Below are 17,585 nucleotides of genomic sequence, written 5' to 3' on the forward strand. Positions count from 1 at the left end.
GAGAAAAGAGTTTTTCAAGTTTGTATCGAATATTTCAATTCGCCCCCGCCAAACAGATCGGAGGCAAATCAAATATTTAAGTTTTTGAGTGGAACCAAAGGTGGCCCACTACTCTAAAACCGTTGCACTTTGCATTGTGTGACATTGTGAGTTGCAAGAGGGAAATCCAGTATGTGATGGCGTTCCATGCTTTTCTGGTGTATATATCGTCGTTCCACTAAGAAATGGTGCGCATATTTATGGGGGTCACCGTCGTAAAAAGACAAAAAAAAGAAGGTAAGATAAAAGAAACGAAGATAAGTGAAAGGAAAGGATTCTTGTCTAGCCCAACCCATGCATCTTCCATTCAAACCAAAGACACAACAACCGTAGCACTCTTGCAAATTTCCTCCCTTTCCAGACTTCTTTGAAAAGCTACTTGTGAGATAGACTGCCATGTTACAGGGTCCGTGAAATTAAATGGAATGGCCATATACTTCCAAATTTCAAGAAGGTTTATATTCAAACGATTAGCTAGACTGCTACATATAAATACAATTAGCATGTCGTATACGGCGCTTATCTGTCGTGCCAAATAAGCTCAACATTAAATTAAGTTTTCCGTGAGAAGCATGCACATCAAATAAACAAAGCGGCAGATAGCATCTAGATCCTACCTGTAACATATAGTATCCATGGACACAGTACAGCTCATTTGAGATGGCTAACTACGCGGCAGAAGGAACTATCTCTATCAATTTTTACTAGTAATTTCATTGGCCTGTCTTGTATGTAGTTTCATTGCTTGCCTGAAATGCATGTCAACTAAAAGTGGCCAGAGGGGGTACTAAATAATCTGTAAAAGTGGATGAAAATTAGAAAAAAAAGTCCAATTCTGTTGGTGTTTCAGGTTAGAAGAAATACTTTGTTCTGATCTTGCAAAATCACGCAATTTTAACTGAAGCAATATTTATATATGTATAATCACTTCACACTTGATCAGTATCAGTCCATATGTTATATGCTGGTATGCACACTTAATGTGAAACAAATAAAAAGATACTCATGATGTATTTTCCTTACCGGATTAAATCGTTTTTGAATTTGCGGTCTGGGCTCACTCGGTTGGGTTCCCGTGCTAGTTACTTGCGTTTTTCTGAATTTATTCCAATATAGCAGGCACCGTCTTAGGATAGAGTACGTCTAACGAGTTAATTTTGTGCCAAATTGGTTACTGCTTGACGACGAATACGTATTCAAGAAGGACACATGGGGTCTCTTAAGCACTTCAGTTTCTTTCATGCTTGCAGGTTATAGTTGTTTATTGCTTGAGAAAAAAAAGCCAATGCAAGGCCACGGCAGCGGATTGTTCTTCTGAGTGCCAGAATGATCGGAGTTTGCTTTCATCAGGATCGCGATGTCTGCTGACAGGGACACTAGCACTTAAATGTGATTAGCACTAAACACCTGCGACAAGACAACGCAAATTGGACCTATCTGTGATTTACAGATTACCGCCTTTCGCTGTCTCGAGTTGAACTTAATTAGTGAGAGAGAGAGGCTAACCGAATACTGGAAGAGGAAAAAAAAAATGTGCCGTTGCCCTTGTTCATGTATATCCCTTAAGTTATCACCTTTCACTTGGAACTGGATACCTGTACTGAGCTTTGAAGTGTAGTGAATCCGTATTTACTTCCCACAGAACTTCCGAGAAAATTTTGCATGATATTCCCAGTAAACTGATCTGTAAATGTCTCCAAGTCCTCAGTGACAGATATCACTCGCCCACCTTCTAAAAATTCCAAGTTGCGAAACTTTCTTGCCACTATCCCCATTCGTGCCTCCGACCAGACATGCTCCTAGTGCGCGTGCAGGACGTCAAGATCCAACGGAAAGCGACAGGATCGACTAGGAGCTCGAAAGGTGCTTCTAGGGCACTGTACCCTTACGTTTCAAACCTGGGAAATGTAAATATAAAAAACCCTTCGAAACATTGGATTTCCTGATGGCGATAAATTTGTATTTATATAAAGGGGGGCTTCAGGATCTTACAACGGTTGCACATAGGAAACACACCAATGGTGTTCAGTGTGATTTTGCAAAACTGAATTGGCAATGACCAAAAAAATCTTGTAAGCCCCACCAGATCAAAAAGATAAGATGCGAATTCAACTGCAGAATTTTCGTTCAGCAATCAACAGACAGATCTCAAGGGCCGGATATGTGCCCAAAGGAAGATGATGAGTTTGTGGACCAAAATCGTGAGAGCATGAACATGGATCCCTTTTCGGATTGACGGCAGGAGCATCAAGGGGCCAAATATACGGAAGGTTTGTGATGTCTGACAGCACAAGTGTCGTAATGTTTCTTAAGTGGGTCATGAAATCTGATCCTCTCAGATCCAACGTTAACAATCTGTGGTCCTTCTGCTTACTTTGCCTTCTTCATGAGAGTTGAGGTTCGGAATTCGGCGTCATCCTTAATAAAGCTCCACCATAGATATGTGAGTGGAATGGTGCTTGCATGCCACAGCGAGTGAGCATCCGCATAGCCCATGTATGGAGGGAAGTCGTAGAGTTCAAGAAGCATAGCTAGTGCTCCTCCAAAAATAACTGTCCATAGCTTGAGTCGTGATGGATGTTGGGTTACACCAGCCCAAATTGCCCATGTCAGAAGTTGAACTACAGCCATCACCACACAAACTTTCATGTTCCATCCTGATTAAAAAAAATTGGTCAGATAGATGCAACCATTTTGTGCAAAGCAGAACTGAAGAAAATCATTACTAGCTCGCAAATGACATCTTGTGATGGCTTTTATTAAGAAATATACATACGTAAATAAAGGAGGCATATATGGTTACTGTAATACAAAAGACTTGGTAAAATGAGCAACAGCAGATTGCTAAATCTATTAAAAACAAGCAACTGATATAAATGTGAAATCGATATTTGCATAGGGACAGCAAATGTTTAGCAGCAAGTGAAAGCAACTTTACCATAGTCAAGCTCATAAAAGTTAAGATACAAGATGTGCGTTGTAACAAATGCCAGAATTGGGGCTGCAAACATCACCCTGGTAGCCTCATCTTTTACACTGAAAGTCCTTAGCAATGAAAGGATTAAAGAGTACCCAAGCAGGGCGACAGCTGAAGAGTAGTCCAATTTCTCAGTCAAGTCGATATCTCTACAGATTAGAATGATGAAATTAGATGTCACAGATTACAGCAGTATATCAAAGTTTCAGAATAACTTGAAGACTCTGAGCAACTTCATACCTAGTATGGAAGATAGAGCTCCAGAGCCATGCATTAATTGATAAGATTGCATAGACATACCATAAGCTAGTATATTCATAGTAAGTTCTCTTGGTCTGGGGTCTAAGAGGCAATTTGTAATTCACTAGAAGGAAAAATGAAAGCCAGCCAATGAAGTGCATAAATAGGTTCACAGCAGATAGTGCAGCTGAAAGAGGTTCCTGATGAAGGATGTCAGATTTATTTGAGATGCTGTCAAGAACTAAACGAAAAAAATTATTTCACTCAGGATCACGTCAGCACAAGACATACCTGGAACACAGAAACACGTAAGAATGGCCACTTTCCATGATATTTAACAGGACTCAGACCAAGAGATTGCCGTTCTCCTTCTCTCCACATCATGCAGAAGTAGCGACAATCTGTCCTACAATTCAGTTGTTTCCACTGCATGTAAATTTGCTCCTGGTTGTACCAAGAACCTGCAACAGATGTGTCATTATCTTTGGACTGGCAGTGGCTGATGATATTCTCCCCAATGACCCCTGTAGTTTGGCACTCCCTCACACAGGTTCTGAAGGTTGGTCAGCAGAATAAAGATTTCCATAAGCTCCTAAATGGTAGATTTATTAACAAGAATGTGATGGTTTCAACAGATTACGAATCTAATACACCATTGAAGAGAAAAAAATTGTTTGAAGCTTAGATAACCAAAAGATTTCAAAGTCCATGCAACCACAACCTTGTGCTGGCCCTGCTAGTTCTTGGAGGAGCCTTAACCAAAAAATTTCAAAATCCATGCAACCAGAACCTTGTGTTGGCCCTGCTAGTTCTTGTAGGAGCCTTTCTCAGTTTGGAATATCTTCTTATATAGCCAACTAGCTACATGGGATTAGCCATCAACCGTGATTCAAACAGTGACACATCTGTACACAGAGTCCAACCATGGTGGCATAGCACAAGAATTTCTGCTCCAAGATTTATGGTACCTACTAACTACAAGGGTTAATGATCAACAAGAGTCCAACCATGAACATTTTTTTTTTCTGCAGAAGAACTACTGAAATCACACAGCGTCGTCAGTATTTGCTAAACGACTTACAAAAGTCCAACCATGAACACCTTTTTCTGCAGCTTAGTCAGTAGTATTTGCTTCACGACTTACGTATAGAAAACAATTCACGCAAAAATACATCAATGCTGCTGCAGACAAGTCAAGATCCAAAAGCCACACAGGGATGCGCCTCACCTGTACCGCGGATCAATATCCCCGAGGCTGGCCTCGACGGAGCCGAGCACCAAACCAAGCGCGAGAAGGGAAGCCAACTGAACCACCCAGGCGCTTCCACCCATGGCGGCGGATGCGCCCAGGTGGGATCCCGCAGCGGCGCCCGAAGATAAGCGCCGGTCACCTCCGGAATTGGGGAAGGTTGGCGCAGATCGTGGAGTGCGGAGACGGAGAGAGACGCTCGGCGGACCGGTGGAAATGGAAGGCGGCTGCAGTGGTGGTGGAGATCGCCGGAGCTGGGGAAGACGGGATTTCGGGATCCGACCCGTTAAGACGTTAAGGAATGCAGGCTGGGCCGAGCTGGGTCACGACCAGTTTTGTTTTGGTGGGCTTGTTTGGAAGCCCAATCATGCATGGGAGGCGACCGGAATTGCTCACGTGGCGGGCCTCACGTGACCAGAAAAAGAAGTGGCTTGCTAATTATAATCACTCTCGGTTATTAATATAAAATATTGAAAAATGAAAATTCTGGATCAATGTTTCGTGTAAAATTATTTGAATTAATAATAATCCAAATATAAAAAACTGAATCATTAAAATGTTGAGTCAAGAAGTTTGTAGAAAATGTCGAGTCAAGAAATTTGTAGAATATCTGAATGTGCCCTACTCTTTAACGCCCGACGACCTTGTGCTGTGCAGATCATGTTGGTCATGGCCGAAATAGTCATTTCCATATTAGACACGCTAAACGTCTCTGAATCCTAGTACTTTACTGCACTTCAGAAAATGGTGAAAGAAATTAATTTTATCTATACCATTGCAGAGTACAGTTAGGACTTGCAGCTCGATGATGCTCATGCCAGTACATCTCCACTCCACCTTGGACTAGTCGAGCTGCGGTCAACGGTCACAACCCACATCACCTGGCATATATACGTTTTTACCGTCTCACTTCCAGCCATAGAAATCTAGAAACTGATGACCAGAGACCATGACGATGTTAAGCGTGGTGACTAGACCGAGCCGTCAAATACTACTACTCGTGTGGAGTTGTGGACGGTCAGTGCCTATAGCCCGGGCAGCAGGAGGAATGGTGGCCAACGCCGGAGAGCCAGCGCGAGAAGGCGGCGGCCGGGCAGAGGGGCAGGAGGACGTCGAGGACGAAGCCACGTTCTTCACCCTGGAGCTCGCGCTCACCGGCCACCGCGAAGAGGAGAAGGATAAAAAGGAGGACGGTAATAAGGGGGTGACCGACGGTCGGGAACTTGTGGCCGCCGCGGAAGCTTTTCATCGCCGGGAGCGGGTGGCTGCCGTGGAAGCTTTTCGCCGCGGGGATGCCGCATCAGAGGCTTTGGGTATGGCAGTAGGGCCAGCGGCCAGGCTCCGCGCGCTCGTGCGCAAGCTGCGCAAGCCGAAGGCGGCGGGGCCAGGGCATCCGTCTTGTGGACGTGAAGCAGCAGCGGCAACGGACGCGGAGGGCAACCGCCAGTTCATGGCCAGCGCTGAGGTGCAGTCGCCGCCCGCGCGGCGGTCGGCGGCGGGCGCGGTCACCGGCGAGGAGCGGCGGACGTCGACGGAGGCGGCGCTCAAGTACCTGAGCAAGGTGCCGATCCTCGCGTGCCGCGGTGGCGTGGCCGACGGCGGACCTGACGACGACGCCTCGCCGCCGACGCACCGTCCGCAGGCGGCCGCGGTCCTGCCAGGTCTCAAGTCGCGAGGCGAGAGCGAGACCGGGAAGGCGTGCAGGCGGCGTCTGGGCATCAGCCGCTCCTCTGCGGCCGTGGCCGCCTCGCCGCCGCCCGTGCCGCCTCGCCGCGACGACTCGCTGCTGCAGGCGCAGGACGGCATCGCGAGCGCCATCGCGTACTGCAAGCTCTCCTTGTCACCGTCGAATAGGGTTCGAATAATCTGAAACGGTGCCTTTGAAAGGAATGACCTTGTTGAATTCGGAATTGTTTGAGGAGCTGGTGTTCCTGCAGTTATTTTACACTGTCAAATTCGTAGATTTTACCAGCGCCTAATGCTCCGTTGTTAACTGATAAATCAATAATTCTGTGAATTCCGCGCGCGTTGCTGCGGGATTGGAGGGAACTTTTAGATAAACTGTGAGTCTGTGACTGAAAAAAGAAGCAATGCTACATATTTAGGAGGAATTCATCATGGGCCTCACGCTCACTTGACCAAGGAAGCCCATATACATAACAAAGCACTAGTGTGAGAAGAAGCGGCCCACGAGAAGGGCCAGGCCGCCAGGGGTCTCTTTGCTGATTCTTTTCGCCGGTTTCGCAAGTGTGGCAGCCACCACCTGCCAATCAAGAGTCCTTGACACCTTCCACTCAAAAAAAGAAACAGAAAAGCAGTCCAGGACACCTGCTCTGGCCGGTGGCTGCAAGAGCCAAACATACAAAATTTCCATGCCACCTGCTACAGTACTGTTGTTTTTCACTTTGCCGATTTGAACCCTGTGTGGGCACTGGCCACTCAGCATTTCGATAACTAATGAAAAGGTAAGAAAATACCAAGTCTACTATCAACGAGTACGTACATTTGCACAGAACCTGCAGTCATTTGAAAGGAATGAGTTTTTTTTTTTATGAAAGGAATGAGTTACGGACGGAGTGTAGTCATCGGTGACTGAGTATGTGGTGACTGGCCAATGCCTCTGCTGCTGCTGAGATTTGCCACATCTATCTGTCGTCTTCTTCCATCTGCTCTCACGAACGTACTTGCGCTGATTGAGCATGTGCTTGTTGCGCCGTCCACTTCCCAGATGACTGCAGTCTGTACGCGGCCGGTCAAGTTTCGTGGCTCACGCCATTGCTTGGGGCCGGAGGTCGCGACAAATGGAGTAGCGCTCGCGGCTCCGCTGGTGGCCTTCTGGATCGTGGTTGGAGACGTTGAGAGCAACAGGTTTTCTCGCGACAAATAATCAAGCTGCGTTTTTACGGCTGGAGCGGGATCGGATTCCGCGGCACGTCTCGGGAATTACGTATATTCTACATCTAATAATAAAACGAACAAATAAATCAATCAGGCGGCCATCCCGACGACGATATGATCTGCAGCCAGTAGGTCTGGAACAATTTGCGCGTCCAGATCAGAGGCGAGGGCAAAAGGCGTCGGAGCCAGCCACGGCCAGCCTCAGGAATGGGATTCCAGACTGGCCGATCCGGCAGACCGCCCCGCCGCAACGGTCGTGCATGTGCGCGGGCCCCGCCGCCGCCGCGTCGCGCCATGGCAGCCCCAGCGAGGTCCAGCGGTTTTAGAGAGAGAAACCAAACAAGAGAGAGCGAGCGAGCGAGCGAGCGAGGGGGAGGGCCGTTTTATAAGGGGGGAGTGAGGAGCGGATGCACATGCGTACAAGCAGGGAGATAGGCGCGGCGTATCCCCCGGCCACGGCCACGGCCACAGAGATTTCTCTTGCTCCTTGTTCCTCTCCTCTCCTCTCCTCCCTCCCCGAATCACGCGCGGTCCCATCCATCACCAGCCGCCATGGCAAGAGCCACTCCGTTCGGTCTCGCCGTCGTGGCGGCGCTCGTCTTCGCCGTCGCCATGCCGGCCCTCGCCGCCGCGCAGGCCCCCGCGCCGGCGCCCACCAGCGACGGTGAGCCTATCCTCCCACATAGCAGCAGTTCAGAGCACTCCTGAGTTCCTCCTGTGCTCTGTTCTAGCTTCAACTACATTCTGCCCCCAGGCACAGGCGGTTGTCTTAAAGATTTCCCGATCTGTTTTGCAGGCACGTCGATTGACCAGGGCATCGCGTACCTGCTGATGATCGTCGCCCTCGTGCTCACCTACCTCATCCACCCCCTCGACGCATCCTCCGCGTACAAGCTCTTCTGAGAGCAGAGCAGAAATTTTTCCTTCCTTCTCCTGATAGGGTAGTGGATTATTTGAGTGAGGAGGCATCATTGGTGGTCGGTCCGGTCCGTATTCATTCGTGACTTGTTCTATTGGCTTCTGCATGTGTATAACATTACTGCTACCTTCATGTACTGCATTTCAGAGAATTTTTCCGAGTTCTGTTTGCGCGCATGCATCTGACCATCAGCAGCAGCGTGTATGATTCGGTGGCACTGGAGGCCCGTTTGCAGGATAGCTAGTCAAATTCCGAGCTCGCCAGTTCCTGATAGCCATCAGTTGGTGTCAGGTTGGATCAGGATCTGCCTTCTGAATCATGCAACGCAGTTGCTACGATAGTCAATTCCAACGTCAGAAGAAAGGATGGGTTAGGATTATATTAGGCACTGAAAGCCCTTTTCAACTGATCTGAGCCTTGGAAACGATCCGGTGTGTATCGTGAAGTGGACGGTTTACCTGAACAACATGCTGGACTGCTAGTGTCAGCGACAAACAAAGAGAAACTTTTTTTAAAAAAAAAGAATAAAGAAAAACTTTACCCTCCCATTTTTTGGTAAGCCAAGTTCGAACAACATGCTGCAACTTGAATGCTTTTTACAAGTTACCTTGACGGCTAATGGAGAGGGAACTGTTTGGGGCATACTATAGTTCAAGTGGAGTATTTTCTTGACATGAGTACGAGGATACCTGTATTCTTTTCTCCCCCTTAATTTTTTTTCAAATAAACACTGTACTGTAAAAGAAAAACACAATATAGACACAGAAGCGCATGCTCACACACTCGCTCCAATGAACACGAACATGTTTGAACCAAAAATGAGAAGTTATTCTCTATGAAAAGGAATATTCCATCTCGTTTTCTAAGAAAAAGAACATTCCATTCTCGCACCATGCCGTTTGCCAAGCGCATGCTAGGGCAGTCCAGGAACAGTATCTTATGTTCAATCCTATAACTGAGAATTTTACGGATCGACAGGTTAGCTGTTGTCAGTTGATCGTAAGCAATGTCATGTTGTCATCCCGCGTGCAGCCACGGTGCAGTACTGTACTTCAAGGTTAGCAATGTCATATTGTTCATTGTACATTTTTACGTATGGAAAATATGTCCAATATCCATTGCATCATAATCCAGCAATTGATTGTATCTGGCCTCTTATTCCTTTCGCAGTAAATCCAGCGAAATTCAGTCGTTGCGAACAATGCTCTGCACAGCAACCTGGCCAAGCAGGCAGTTCTTTGCAGCTAATGCAAGTTCCATCACCAACACGGGGAAGAAAAATGTGGCGTGCAAAAATCACACCTTATGAGCAGATCTGCCATCCACGTCAATCATGCAGCACCGGCACTGAGTTTATCAAACTCTATTATTCTGTTGAAGGCACGCTAATGCATATATGTTCAACAGTTACCATCGACCTACGACTTTAGTTGCTATTACAATACCGGAATCGTACCATACAAGGGATAGGTCCATTAGTATGTTATAACGGACGGATTCCCTACTAACCCATTGCATACTTCTGGGTCCAGCTCCTCGCAGTGGTCTCGTACTTACTTCGGTCCACCTTGTACATGTGAGCTATCTCGGGAACCAGCGGATCATCAGGGTTTGGGTCTGTCAATAGCGAACAGATTGAAAGTAGCACCTACAACCAACCAGAATTGTGGAAATTAGGGGGGGGGGGGGGGGGGGGGGGGGGGGCTGAGGTTGGTTTCTTATGTGCCTCGACGTACATGGAACAGTAGAAATCATGTCGTATCTATACAAATTTCATAGCCAAAAGAGATTAAGCTAAGGTCAATCACCTTGGAAACAGTTAATGCTGGGCTCCACTGCTCTTTCAGGACATCGAGGCAGATGCTTCCATTGCTGTTGATATTTGGATGGAAGACCTTTGTCTTGAAAGCAACCTGCAGCATCAGACATACGTTCAGAATAGCATGATTATTTCATCAACGATCAAGAGAGAAGGGATTGATTAATAAAAAATATAATGTTAAAGTTTCCATACACATTACCACTAGCCATAAAGCAGCAGACTGGTTATTAAAGACCAAAAATAGGGAAATTAAATTAGCTCATTAGTAGACCCAACAACCTAGTCCCTCAATTCATCTTGCTTTACAAGGTGTATTTTGTTTCGTTAGGTCAAAGCCTTTGACCACAATTACTCTATCAATATATAATTTTTGCGAGCAAAATAGATAGCACTAGATTCATATTTAAAATACTTATGTATCACATACTGACATATCAGTACAGTAACGGTAGGTCAAAGCTTTGTCCTAACAAAACAAAATACACCTTGTTTAAGTTGAATGAAGACTGAGGTGGAGTGGAATCAAACAAAAGCTGACCAGGTCAAGAAGCAGATGAAAAGAGATGACCAAATAATGTAGAGTGACATACTATGGACAGTGTGAGTTAACCTATTAATCTTTAATGTTTGACTTCCCCCAATATCATGTATATTAAAAAATAACATCCATTGAATAACTAATCCTTACCAATACACTTCACTATGGCAGGGTAAATCAGGCAAAGAGAAAAGTATAGGAGCATATGCAAGTCACATTGAACAAAACAAAATGACAGCACAGAAAGGATACAGCATGGTTGATATTTCTTACTAGAGTAGCAGAACCCCACAAAATTTCCATTGTATTAAGCTAATACAAGCCCTTCTAAGAAATAATTCCATCTCACTATTTCTGTTGGACACTGATCTTTAATCCTAGCACATGTAGAGGAAATCCTACCAACCAATCAAGTATAATGCTGCTTGGTACAAGGTTGAATTTCAAGATAACAATTTAGGATGCACTCTAATAATGTATAAGAATAAGTAGATCATTGGTTATCTGATTACTGTGTGAAATTTACATGTTTGTCATGGATAAATATTCAGACATAAGACTGGAAACAATTATTGAAAAAGGTGTTCCAGGAAAAAGGGGGGCAATGATTAGAGATAAAAGAATTAAAGAAAAGCAAACACTCTCTTCACTACTTCTCACAGGATAGTAACATGATGCATAGCACCATTTGCATCTTGAATAAAATTTGTGCTTGTATAAACTAATATAGACTTGCCTTTGGTGGCTTGAATGGATAATCCGGAGGGAAGTGGATCGAAACCAGAAACACGCCACCTGCATAGGGACTATCTGAAGGACCCATGATTGTTGCCTGCCAATGGAACATATCCTCTCCTACGGGACCTGTGAAGTAAAATGATTGTTGAATCTGATTAAACAAACATAATCTATATGATCTCAATAACTCATAATTGCAGTCTGTTAAAGCACGTGACCACCCTAGATTCTCTAAAAACTACACAGGAAAAATTTACTTCTTCCATGGAGGCGTGAATTTGCGCACTGAGTTCCTTTTTTTTTTCAAAGGAGCATGTAACAAGTGTATCGTCATATTTGCTGCAATCTTGTTGACTTAACAGTGACACAGAATTAAAGAACGAAACACTTATGTTCTGATAACAGCACGATCTTCTTCTAGGCTTCCCCAGCAGGAGAGACGACTGATCTGCATCTAATCAAACCATCAATCTAAAGGACAGAGGGACTTCAGCCACATCAATCTAAATAAACTAACTCTAAAACAGGAGCAGGGTAGCCCTTTGTTCAGTCATACAACGAATCAATCGATCACACAAGCAGAAGCAGACACATAGTCCAGAGTCCAGACCGCTCTTACGCCGTGACCCCTTCCAATCAACGGGTGGTGGAGAAGGAGAAACTCCTCACCTGCGCTGCAGGATGTGGGGGGATCCTTCTGCAGGTCCTTGAGCTCCTTCAGGATCCGCTTCGACGCCATCGCCGCCGACTCGAGACCTGCGGCCCAGCCACCGATTCCAACCCAAACAAGACAAAATATGCACCCACCATTGAATACTCCATACGAAACAAATAGGGCGAAGATGAAGAAGCGAACAGGATATGCCGGTTTCGCCGGCCGATCGGTTGATCAAACTATGACCTGGTGGAGAGGAATCGGCAAAGAGTTCGTAGCGGGGCGAGAGAACACGCAGGGCCGGCGGGGCCAGTCGGGGGGTCGGCGAGAAGAGGAAGAGGATTGGGGGAAAGAGAGAACCTAGGCGTGTGGGCCCGTGCCTTTTCTGTGGCTCCAGAAGCTTTCCCTGGGACCCACAACGGGTGGGTCCCAGCGGCTTGAGGCCGAACAGTGGAAAGCCCAACCGCGAGCCCATCTGGGGACTAGACCGAAAGAAGGAGCTGGGCCTCTGGGGTGGCTTTTCTTTAAGGGCCTTTGTGTGGTTATGATCATCAGTTGTAGGGGAAATTCTCTTCACCTACTACCTCAACAGTGTCTTTTAATTACCGACGAGCACAACATATTCTCCGGAGAAGAAATGTCTAAAAGAACCTCTCTATAATTTTCTCTTTTTTATATAAATCACTTCATGTGAAAGTAACTCACTTAACTTAATATATATCATATTTGAGTCACTTCTGAGCCTCTCTTTAAAATAAATAGTATATAATATATGGCTTCAAATACATTAAAATGAAGAAAATTGTAGCCTTCTTTGTAGTTGACATATATGGCCCCAACTTGGCGAAGTAGACATGATTAAGATTGATACTGACACCATTAACTCACTATAGTGATAGTAATTGACAGGTTATAGTGAATAATACTTCGTTTTTCCAAGAGGTCATATGAGATAGTTCAGCCGCAACAGCAAGAAAACGAATTTAAATCCAGTAAAATGCATCTCAAACTAAAAATTTACCTCGACTGTATAAATTCTTGCTTCCTCATCGTCTCGTCCATTCCTTTCATTTTCAACATTAGCTGTCACATTTGTTGTTCCCTAATTTCCAGGGTGGTTGATTACTGATTTGACACGGAAGTCTGACAGTACTCAACATACTAGCCACGAAAACTACCTACCGGGAAATCTCCATTTTCTGCTGTCCCTAAAAACAATCTCCATTCTCGCAGCTTCTAGTGTTGACCAGCTCAATGGGCGAAGCTTCTATCCATCACGCAAGCTATTGCATCTGCCTTCGTGTCACACGAAAAAAGAAGACAAAGAACACAAATCACGTCACAGCCTTATCCATTTCATGCCACCTGTTGCTTCGACTGCCGAGTCATGATCTTCCCCGGCTACCATCATCCTCTCTATCGTCCTACCTATAAAACATCTTCAATTATGGAAGCTGGCATAGAGAGCATACAGCCTCGCAGAGAAAAACCACCAAACATTGTCCAGGAATTGGAAGCATGGAGAAGAAGGGTAAGATGGCGGACATAACTGTCGCCAGACCCGATGTGGCGCCGGCGAGCGGTGGCGTTGCCATCTGCGAGGTGAAGCAGGCGTGCAAGGAGCCCACCGCACCGGGCACGCCGTCTCCGGCCATCGTGTGGCGCGGCAGGGACGATGGCAGAAGAGTTGAGGGTGGTGATGTGGGTGCGCTTCCCGCGTGGAAGCTGGACTGCCTCTGCGGCGAGTCCAGCTTGCCGCCGGCGGTCAAGGGTGGCTTCCTCTGCTTCTGAAACTCTAGAAAGCATGCGCACTGTGTGCAACTGCCGTGATAGTCCTTTATATTATACAGTACTAATTAGTATATAGCAGTGCTTTATTGTACTTAACTAGTAAGGTGCCGCGGCGCGGAGTGTTAGACCCGGAGCTACGGGGCTGTATACATAACGTAGTTTAAACAAGGTTAAGAGATAAAGCCCATTTTATCTCTTATTTACTTCATATATCTCTTATTTATCCCGTATGAATACGGATAAAACTAGTCGGTACAGAAAGAATCTACTCGAGTTGTTTTCGGTTACGATTCCTTATTTAGTATTGGACTAAAATTCTTTTAACCCTGACCTCCCAGATATAAAGAGGGGCAGGGATCCATTCAAAACACAACATCAACACCCAAGGGAATACAAATCACCATACAGGACGTAGGGTATTACGCACCTCGCGGCTCGAACCTGTCTAAATCTTGTGTTCCTTGTACCTCCGAGTTCCTGATCTCGGCGTCTGCTCACCTAAAACTTACTACCTTGAGTATACCCCCCGGTGGGCAGCCGGTAAAATACCGACAGCTGGCGCGCCAGGTAGGGGTGCGCATCGAAGATCCACCGGCGAACTCGATGGCATCTTTTCAGTTCACCAGGCCAGTTCCCTCTCAGGGCACGATATTTGTTTTTGGCTCGTGGGTTTGCATCGCAGATGGTGCAGCAGTTTCCGTCGATTCCTCGTCGACATGAAGCCAAAAACTTCCGCGGCGGGTCCCAGCAGCGATCTTGACAAGTTCGTTGATGATCTCGACGACCTGTCAAACCATGCATCCGCCGCAAAGACCGAGGTGGAGTCTGCTTTCGGCATGACTTCATCCGGTGCTGCTACAACTTCCTTGGGTTGGACTCGTTCCAATCTAAGGACTCGCGTAACCGATCACGACTCGGTCCACGCAATTCGGCCACTGATCTCCAGGAGGCCGATATCTCCGGGTCCCTCTCCGCATTAGAGAAGGACTTGGACTCTCTGCTCCAACTTGAAGAGCCCGAAGCCACACACGTCGGGGGGGGGGGCTTCGGGTTGTTTTGGTACCAGCGATCTGATGGTCACCTCCACCCCGGAGAGGCGTTTCGTGCATTGGACAGGCATGAAACCTTCTGATCTACTCGAGGCTGAGGATCGACTTGTGGCCCACCTCGAGCCTTTGCCTTTTCAGGAGGGCAGGCTGTTAGCCACCGAGGTGGAGGAGTCGACTGAACTAGTCGACGAGAGCTCTGAGGAGCTCATCTCCCGCCAGGTGCTGATAGTAGAAGAAGGCGAAAACGATGGCGACTGAATTTGATGCGGTTTTCGAAGACGAAGCCATAGCCAACGCCGGTGATGAAGATGACGCCGGTCGTGAGGCACGAAGGACCTGGAAAAGGGCTCGCGCAGCTCGTCGAAGGAGGGTCAATGAGCGCATGCGATCCATGCATCGCGAGCTTAACGCCGAATTCGTTGCCGTAAGCGAGCGGGGCTTCCGGACTCCGATGGCCAACATAGCCAGGGTTACGGCTATACTTAAGCGCAGTAACGATCCGAATGTGTGTCAAGCACTTCGTTACGCGCAGCGGGCCTGGATTCAACTTGATCAGCAAAACCCGGCGTCTACCCTCAGGGAGGAGCGTGTGGGCGAAAGTCGAAGCCAGGCTCACAGCCAAACTGCAGGCGGCCATCCTCGACCTCAGCGTAGCAACAATAACAACGCTCGCGGGAGACAGGCTCCTGGCGGGAGGCAGCAGCCACCTCCAGGAGGTAACCCGCGACAGGCCAATCATCGGCCTCTTCCAGAAGACCTGCGCCAGCACATCAATGAAGGCTGCGATGCGCGGTCCGTGATCATTTCCCGACGCGAAGTACGCGAAGAGGTCGAGACGGAAGGTACTGACTGCAGCGATCGTTTCCCAGCTTTCTCCCCATGATTTAGCAGCTACAAGTATCCTGAGGTCTTCAAAACGATCGGCATCACCAAGTATGATGGTAAGCAAGCTCCTCAACAATGGCTACGCTGTTACTCCACTGCCATTGAAGTAGCAGGGGGCTCCAACATCACCAAGGTCGTATACTTCCCGATGGCTTTAGACCCCGCGCCGCTCACGTGGTTGGAGAGCCTCAGCAACAACTCGATTGACTCCTGTGAGCGGCTCAAAAAGGTCTTCATCGACAACTTCCAGGGGGCGATCGCTCGTGCAGGTACTCGTCACGATCTTGCTCAGTGCAAACAGGAACGCGTAACGAGCTCCTACGATCCTACACACACTGTTTCTTTAATGTCCGCGCCACCATCGCGAACATCTCGGAGAAGGACATCCTCGACTGCTTCTACAACGGCATCACCGATGCAGGCATCTACAGAGACTTCGGGCGAAACAGGCCGAAGACTGTTGCGGGACTGCGTGACATGAAGCACGACTGGTCCGAACAGGAGGAGAAGATGCGGGAGCGGTTCCCGAGGCATCAAGATGGTAATCTGAGGCGTATTCCCGATAACCGCAACGACAAAAGCCAGCGGGACTATTCGGGTCCACCCCGAAAGCGCAAGCTAGATGATCTCATCGCGGCTGTGGATCATCCCTCGCGAGGCAAGAAGTCGACAACGCAGGAGGAGTTCGAGAAGCTCCTGCAGAAGAAATGCCCATGGCATCCAGGTGCCAATCATGTGGCAATTGATTGTTACCACCTTCGGAGGACTTTCAGCAATTCCGACGGTGGCAAGAAGAACAAGAAGCCCATGGACAAAGAACCCGAAGACGATGACCAAGGGGACCAAGGGCGCAACCCGAAGTTTCAGGACGCTTCGAGGACCATCAACGTCATCTTCGGGGGGATGGAGACTTCAGTTCCAGGCGGGAACACAAACTGCTTCTCCAGGAGATCATGTCCGTCGAGCCGGCGGCACCACGACCACTCCGCTGGTCGGAGGTGCCCATCTCGTTCTCCCGTGACGATCAGTGGATAAGCTTTTCGAAGCCCGGTAAGTTCCCCCTGGTTCTGGACCCGGTAGTAGCAGAAGTCAGGCTCACCAAGGTGCTCATCGACGGTGGGAGTGGTCTCAACCTCATCTTCGCCAGCACTCTGAGAAAAATGGGTCTGGATTTCATGGACATGCTGGCTCCAAGCAAATCTCCTTTCTACAGCATTGTCCCAGGTAATGCGGCGCACCCACTTGGCACGATGGTTCTTCCAGTCACTTTCGGCAGGAGGGAGAACTATCGCACCGAGTTCATTAAATTTGAAGTTGCTAACTTCGAATCTTCTTATCATGCTATACTGGGTCGTCCGGCACTCGCCAAATTCATGGCAGTGCCGCATTACGTTTATTTGCTTCTCAAGATGCCAGGACAAAGTGGAGTGCTCACTCTCCGAGGCGACTTGAAGAAGTCGTATGATTGCAACTAGGAGGCGATCCAGTACGCCTCGACTACGCATGTGCCAGATGCTTCAGGGGAAGTACTCGCGGCCACGCAACAGCTCTCCCAAGCCGGGCTAGAGATCCCTTCGAGAAAGGCCAGTAAGTCAAGCATCCAGTCGACTGATGACGTGGCTCTCAAGTCGATCCAGCTCCAGGAGGGTGACTCATCCAAGACCGCCGTCATTGGCACGGGCTTAGGTGACAAATAGGAACTCGTGCTCGTCAGTTTCCTTCGGGCCAACCGAGATATATTCGCGTGGAAACCAGCGGACATACTAGTGGTGCCCAGGGAACTGA

At 47.6% G+C, this 17,585-nt stretch overlaps 3 protein-coding genes across 4 annotated transcripts; 1 reads left to right on the forward strand and 2 right to left on the reverse strand.

Annotated features, from left to right (window-relative positions):
• Positions 1-1,684: 1,684 nt before the first annotated feature.
• Positions 1,685-4,806, reverse strand: LOC112883976 (post-GPI attachment to proteins factor 3-like). 2 transcript variants are annotated; one of them, XR_003227002.1, is made up of 6 exons: positions 4,485-4,806; positions 3,548-3,809; positions 3,257-3,456; positions 2,978-3,165; positions 2,032-2,696; positions 1,685-1,937 (listed from the first exon to the last, which is right to left on the reverse strand). XR_003227002.1 is itself a non-coding variant. In XM_025949255.1 (5 exons), the coding sequence occupies exons 1-5, from the start codon at positions 4,586-4,588 to the stop codon at positions 2,410-2,412; spliced, it is 1,041 nt and encodes a 346-aa protein (XP_025805040.1). In that variant the 5' UTR covers positions 4,589-4,806; the 3' UTR covers positions 1,983-2,409. The 2 variants fall into 2 exon arrangements, 1 of the variants encoding a protein (XP_025805040.1); XM_025949255.1 differs by lacking the exon at positions 1,685-1,937 and having other exon boundaries at positions 1,983-2,696.
• A 2,765-nt stretch (positions 4,807-7,571) lies between these two features.
• Positions 7,572-8,529, forward strand: LOC112884755 (arabinogalactan protein 16-like). The gene is made up of 2 exons (XM_025950297.1): positions 7,572-8,067; positions 8,200-8,529. Exons 1-2 carry the CDS (start codon positions 7,956-7,958, stop codon positions 8,304-8,306), a joined length of 219 nt encoding a protein of 72 aa, XP_025806082.1. The 5' UTR covers positions 7,572-7,955; the 3' UTR covers positions 8,307-8,529.
• Positions 8,530-9,594: 1,065 nt separating this feature from the next.
• Positions 9,595-12,565, reverse strand: LOC112884754 (ubiquitin-conjugating enzyme E2-17 kDa-like). Its single transcript, XM_025950296.1, has 5 exons — positions 12,322-12,565; positions 12,090-12,176; positions 11,419-11,546; positions 10,131-10,235; positions 9,595-9,970 (listed from the first exon to the last, which is right to left on the reverse strand). Exons 1-5 carry the CDS (start codon positions 12,548-12,550, stop codon positions 9,827-9,829), a joined length of 693 nt encoding a protein of 230 aa, XP_025806081.1. The 5' UTR covers positions 12,551-12,565; the 3' UTR covers positions 9,595-9,826.
• Between the last annotated feature and the right edge of the window lie 5,020 nt (positions 12,566-17,585).

This window comes from Panicum hallii, chromosome 3 (genome assembly GCF_002211085.1).
Source record: "Panicum hallii strain FIL2 chromosome 3, PHallii_v3.1, whole genome shotgun sequence".
Classification (NCBI taxonomy): domain Eukaryota; kingdom Viridiplantae; phylum Streptophyta; class Magnoliopsida; order Poales; family Poaceae; genus Panicum; species Panicum hallii.

What these genes read in the sequence shown, in the direction of transcription:
- LOC112883976 (XM_025949255.1), bottom strand. Translation starts at nt 4,588, where the DNA reads ATGGGTGGAAGCGCCTGGGTGGTTCAGTTGGCTTCCCTTCTCGCGCTT. An exon ending in TACGTGTTTCTGTGTTCCAG is followed by an intron (nt 3,457 to 3,547) that starts GTATGTCTTGTG and finishes ATCCTTCATCAG; the next exon opens with GAACCTCTTTCAGCTGCACT. An exon ending in CTTTTATGAGCTTGACTATG is followed by an intron (nt 2,697 to 2,977) that starts GTAAAGTTGCTT and finishes TTTTTTAATCAG; the next exon opens with GATGGAACATGAAAGTTTGT.
- LOC112884755 (XM_025950297.1), top strand. Translation starts at nt 7,956, where the DNA reads ATGGCAAGAGCCACTCCGTTCGGTCTCGCCGTCGTGGCGGCGCTCGTC. An exon ending in GCCGGCGCCCACCAGCGACG is followed by an intron (nt 8,068 to 8,199) that starts GTGAGCCTATCC and finishes TCTGTTTTGCAG; the next exon opens with GCACGTCGATTGACCAGGGC.
- LOC112884754 (XM_025950296.1), bottom strand. Translation starts at nt 12,550, where the DNA reads ATGGGCTCGCGGTTGGGCTTTCCACTGTTCGGCCTCAAGCCGCTGGGA. An exon ending in CCCCACATCCTGCAGCGCAG is followed by an intron (nt 11,547 to 12,089) that starts GTGAGGAGTTTC and finishes TTTACTTCACAG; the next exon opens with GTCCCGTAGGAGAGGATATG. An exon ending in CAGCATTAACTGTTTCCAAG is followed by an intron (nt 9,971 to 10,130) that starts GTGATTGACCTT and finishes GGTTGGTTGTAG; the next exon opens with GTGCTACTTTCAATCTGTTC.